Raw genomic sequence first — 6,000 nt, 5'->3', positions numbered from 1 at the left:
CAATTCCCCTTGAAAACTATAGTTGATCTAGATCAACTATAGTTTTCAAGGGGAATTGTATTAAAGGGTAAGCAAGTGAGAAGCCTTCACAACTTGTACCAATTCCTTCAAAAACTTGTCTCTGTTTCTGCGCTTCATTTAAAGTATACAATTTTTTAATATTGTCTCTCCTAATATTTCCTATTGAAATTAGTGTCCTTTATAGTTTTATAGGCGTTGATTTATGGAATACAATAGCTGAACTACTCAATATTTTCCCAGCAAGATTGACCTTGAAATAATAGTACATCAGTATTGATACTTTGTCAATGTCCAAATAACATAATATTTTTTTAAAAAGTGTATTTCCTATCCCCAGAACCTCCCCTTGCTGTTGTTAAATCTTTACCACAATTTTCTGTCAGTATTTCCATTAAAAATTCTTGTACCCATATTTATGATGGAAATTGGAAATATGTTGAACTGTGATTGTATCCCATCTCTATTGTGGTGCCTTTTTAGCACTGCTTTGTTACACAGCATTTGGAGGAAAGAAATTTTGGTGATTTAATTCTAACTCTCTACCTTTTCAATTACTTTTACTTTTATTCAAGTTGCAACAATTAAAGTAATATTTAAAGAATTACATGGAAAATTTACGAGCCAGCATAAATATGTGCAAATTGTCACACCATAACTAATAGCTCATAATGTGACTGCATGCATTATGTTCATGTATGAAATACATAAATGCAAATGTTTCTCATGATCATTTCAAATATTGTGACTGATTATAACATATAATTGTTAAAATTAAAGAAAGATAAAAGAAACCAAGATTTTGAAACCCAATATTCCAAGGGAAAACCTGAGGTCCAGGGGTGTATGAACATGAGGGCAAATTATGCAAGACAAATATACATATGGTGAAAAACCTTGCTAAATAATGAACATGACAAATGAATTTCATTCAAGAAAATGCAACTTAAACATTTAATATGAAATTTAAATTTTTTTAACATTATTTGCGTTTTAGGCCTTTATACTTTCACGAATTTGACATCAAATTCTAATCAAAAGTAGCATCAAAGAATAAAGATTGAGGTTTATTTTGATTAGATCAAAATAAAGAATTGCACATTTCAGAAGGTCTTACCTTTGTACTTTGTTTTGTTTTTAGCATCCTGTGTACTGTGTGAATGTTGTTGGAACGCAAAATGCTCATAATCTAATCACAGTTTCCACAGATGGAAAGATGTGTTCCTGGAGCCTAGATATGCTGACTCAACCACAGGTAAACTGATTCCTACACTGTCTGTCTGGTTGAGACTAAATATTGCTAGTAATTAATTACATCAAGACGTAAAACTAACCATCATCTGCATTGTTGTTGTGTAATTTTCTATACAGAAAGAAAAGCATTAACAGTGAGCAATCTAGAATGAAAGTATGGAACGTGGTACTTTGTAAACATATTGCTAGTCTGTATTGAGAGAGTTATCTTAGCCTTGGAAGAGAACCGTTTACTAGCTCATTGTACAAAAACTCAAATACACATAACTGTCGTTATGTCTTTGTAAGTGTAATTGGGCAGTTCTGTACAGGTGACTGTGTAAAGTAATGGTTCCTTAGTTAATGCTCATGTCACATTGAGCTCCATCCAGTGTGAAGCCGTCAGTCTTTGGATGGAGGCAGTTGAGTTCAGCATGAGTACTCAAAGGGAGTAAATGCATCCTGTGTAGCTCCCGAGCATCCTTAGGACCATGTCCAAAAAGTTATTCAAAATGGTACCTTTTGCTAATATGCAATAAACTGCCTTGTTATGTGAGCCAAGAGAATCTTCTGACAAAAATAGAAATTGCTGGAAAATCTCAGCAGGTCTGGCAGCATCTAAGGAGAGAAATCGGAAATAACGTTTCAGGTCGAGTGACCCTTCCTCGGAACAGAATCTTCTGTTTATTCTCAGCAATGGTCTATCTTCAACCACTGATATTTAGATAGGCTCCAGGATGGAGAAAGAATGATTAATTGGTATATAGTGAATCTCCCAAACCAGAATACCATATGCTGGAAGTAGTGATGTATGAAAATATGATAGGTGGTAACCATAAAAATTTAAATTGAAACTGAAAATGTTTCTAGGCAATAGAGAGGAAGGGCTGAATTTTAGGGAAGAAGTAGGTCCTGAATGCACTGACCTTTTTACAAGCCCTATCCATAGCAATAAGAACAGAACAGGCAGAGACTGGGACACTTCTTAGACAGAAAGTCCCACCCATGAGAACTGTTGGCAAACCTCATTAGCCAGCAGCTTCAGCAGTTTCAAAAGGATGAGAAGTGAGTATTGTTGGGTGCTGATATTGCAATGAGTGAAGCAAGAACTTGGGAGGATGCTAAGAAGGATATTTCCTTGGCTTTTAAGGTGGGTGCGATTGGAAAGCCGTGAGAGAGAGAGAGAGAGAGAGAGAGAGGACTGTGGGAGACTGGGATTTGGAGGGCAGACATAGGAACAAGGGAGTATGTAGGGCAACACTCATTGATATGTAACCCCTTTCACTTCTGCCCTTTCAAAGAAGCATTTTAAAAATGAGCTTTACACTCTGATACTTGCCACTGCTCAGCATTTTATGTTAGTGGAGGTGAATTTGAGTTAAAGGTCTCAATATTACAACTTAAGGACGGATGACCTGGCGATGCCTTATCCCTACCATATGTCTTATATTATGGTCAACAGATCAGGGATGGGTGTACAGGAGGTGGTCATGGCACCTGACATGTTTTGTATGTTCCACTGCCGAAAAATGACTTTAGGGGGCTATAAAATCCAGCCTAAGATTTCACCTATTACTTAATGTGGATTTGAATCAATTTTTGAGATCTGTACAGATGCATTGATGGTTGGTGAATGAATTGGCATGGAGGGCATGGGTAAGACATTTTTAAAATTTGCTTTTCAGACTGTTCTGAGAATTTGTTTCTCAACTCCTGAGGTTTGTGAATAATGAGTCATGGAAGAATTGGCTCGACACCATGAAAACTGCAAGGTGCTTAGAAAATGACTGTTCCCACATCAGAGCTGGTTAGGATGTGGGTGCAGGGCGCTGGTTTGCTATCTGTGCCACAGCAGGCCCTTCTGGTAGAAGTGAGGTATCTGAGAAACAGCCTTTCAATTTCTTCTGCCCATTCCTGTGCCAGGTACAACCTTAGAAATTCGTAAATAGCTCAACTATTCTGACCTGTGCTGAGACCTTTTAACAGATTTTGGTTAACAGCTGCTTGTCATCTTTTATCAGGCAACTTGGAACAGGATAATAGTGCCATGGCTCAGTTGAAGAGCCACAGCAAATCCTGAAATTTTAGAATACTTATCCTCATGTCTAGTTGTTACTTTTCTAATTTTATGCAAATTACAGGTTTTTATAGGTTTTTTTAATGCTTTGTTGTCATTCCTGCTTTTTTATGCCTTTATTTTTAGTCAAAAGTAATAAATTTCCTCTATTGGATATTGCACAAAATTAGTTTTATCTGAATGTTTGGATGTTTGTAAAAGGGCAGCATCTTTGAGTGTTTATACACTGGGTATTCAATGTACTCAAGATGTAAAAATTACCACTTACAATTAATCAGCTTCTTGTGTGTAGATCTTTTTGACATTTGTGAATTGAGAAGTTTTACAACACCAATTTATATTTGTTTAGCACCTTCAATGTAATGGACTGTCCTAAGGCAATTCACGAGAGCATTAGAAAACAAATTATGACAATGAATCATATAAGGCAATATTAGGTCAAATGACCAAATGTTTGGTTAAGAGGTAAGTTTTGATAAGTGTTTTAAAGGAGGTTAGTGAGCTGGAATGGTGCAGCCAATGAGACCATAAGATATGGGATCAGAATTTGGCCCATCGAGCCTGCTCCACCGTTTGATCATGGCTGGTATGTTTCTCAACCTCATTCTCCTGCCTTTTCCCGTATCCCTTGATTCCCTTTCCAATCAAGAGCTGATATATCTCTGTGTCAAATACACTCAATGTCTTGACCTCCACAGCCTTAGGCGGCAAAGGGTTCTACAGATTAACCACCCTCTGGCTGAAGAAGTTTCTTCATCTCTGTCCTAAAGGGCCATTCCTTCACTCCGAAGCTACGCCCTTGGGTCCCAGTCTCTCCTACTGATGGAAACACCATCTCTACATCCACTCTATCCAGGCATCTCAGTACAGTGTAAGTTTCAATCAGGTCCCTCCTCATCATTCTACATTCCATTGATTACCGACCCAGAGTCTTCAACTGCTCCCCTTGTGACAAGCCCTCCATCTGTGGGATTATTCTTGTAAACCTCCTCTGGACCCCATCTAAGACTAAAACATCCTTCCTTAGATCCTACTCACAGTATTCACAGTGTGGTCTGAGTAGAGCCTTCTCCAATCTCAGCAGTACATCTGTAGTCCCCTTGAAATGGATGCTGACATTGCACTTGCATTCCTAACTGCCAACTGAATGAAATTTCAATTTAGACCTAGGCAATTAAAGGTGTGGCCACCAAATGTGGAGTAATTATAATTGCACTGTGTAATGTGCGTAGTGTTTGGTTTGCCATTACGGTTGTTTATGGCCCTGAAAAATGATATCTCAGACATACTAGGAATCTTTGTCTGATGTAATTAATCGTCAAACTCTGATTAATTTAATACAAAACATTTGCAAATCATGCCATTCAAAAAATTGAATTACAAATAGGCAATGTAGAAATGCTATTGTAAGGCTATTATAAAGGTAGTAGTATGGAAATGGCAACGTCTTTGAAAAAATGCACATTTCTTCCCCTCTTTGATTTGTGGGTACTTGATTGGTTTGTGTAAACTAAAATAATTTCATGTATAACAAATAATAAATTCTGCTGTTGAGTAAATTAGCATTTGCTGTGCTGTCCAGCTTGATGAAGAATATAGTATTATGTTTTTATGACAGACATGAGATGTAATCTGAAATGCCCAAATACATTTCAGTCAAGAATGAAAAAGTGAAATTCAAAAGAATGACATCAGTGTGCAAATGTGTTCATGATAAACACTTGTTTTGTCTATATTTCAAAACCACAACACTATATAATTTCAAATTTAAATAAATTAGTTTGCAACAGTTGCTTAAAAAGACCTTTTTGTGGCTAAAGAAACTTGTCAGTTTAAAAGCTGTCTATTTCATAATCTGTTAATCGATTAAGTGAGTCTCTGAAATGTTCACTTTTATGTTGTATTGGAGGTTGCCACAGCAGAGTGTACAATTGCTTGATTCTTTTTTGCACAGAATACATCTGTTTCATAGTCATGATAAACATAGTCAGCATGCAGTGACCATTCCTGCTGATGATAAGTCAAATAATTAGATTAAACTATCCTAAATAATCTGATGTACAATGCTTTCATCTCTGTAACCTTCTACAGCAGCCCAAGACCTTTGCACTCTCTTCGTTAATCAGTACGTTTATTGCTGCACCTTTTTATGTTAGCATTATGGCAGTCTCTACCTCCATCTCTGAAAGTGTGTGTCCTCTATGTTTCTGTTTAAAACCTACCTTTTTGACTGTGCTTTTGTTCTCACCTCATCTGTCCTAATCGTTCTTTTGTAGTTCAAATTTTGTGTCTCAACAGTCTTGTAAACAGCTTTTTTACTAAGTTAAAGATGCTATATGAATTTTTTCCTTATAAAATGTTGTAATGATAACTTCTTGATCTTGTGTTTAAGGAGATGTTGCTACTGTGTTGGATTTTTGATGGCAGACTTTATTTCCAAGATACCCTATTAAATTAAATAAAATAAAAACAAAGTGTTGGAGAAACTCAGCATTTATGATGATAGAAGTAAGAGTTTGTTTCTGATCTGATCAGTTTTGGAGAGCATTATCCAAGACACAGGATCCCACTCTATCAGCATAAGTTAAGCCATTACCTCTTCAACCACTGGTGTACAGTGTCAGCAGTGTGTACTATCAATAAGATGGACTGCAGCAACTCGCCGAAGCTGC

General features: G+C 36.7%; 1 protein-coding gene across 1 annotated transcript in view; it reads left to right on the top strand.

The window, feature by feature from the left end:
* Window positions 1-6,000, top strand: part of LOC109931378 (cytoplasmic dynein 1 intermediate chain 1) — a 236,843-nt gene that overhangs the window by 171,882 nt on the left and 58,961 nt on the right. The window contains exon 12 of the mRNA XM_048611130.1: window positions 1,160-1,273. Within this exon, the coding sequence (XP_048467087.1) occupies window positions 1,160-1,273 (114 nt within the window). The remainder of the gene's footprint in view (window positions 1-1,159; window positions 1,274-6,000) is intronic.

Source organism: Rhincodon typus, chromosome 2, assembly GCF_021869965.1.
Source record: "Rhincodon typus isolate 14 chromosome 2, sRhiTyp1.1, whole genome shotgun sequence".
In the NCBI taxonomy this organism is placed as follows: Eukaryota; Metazoa; Chordata; class Chondrichthyes; order Orectolobiformes; family Rhincodontidae; genus Rhincodon; species Rhincodon typus.
Note: the sequence above shows the minus strand (reverse complement) of the source record. Positions and strands in the feature narration are given on the sequence as shown.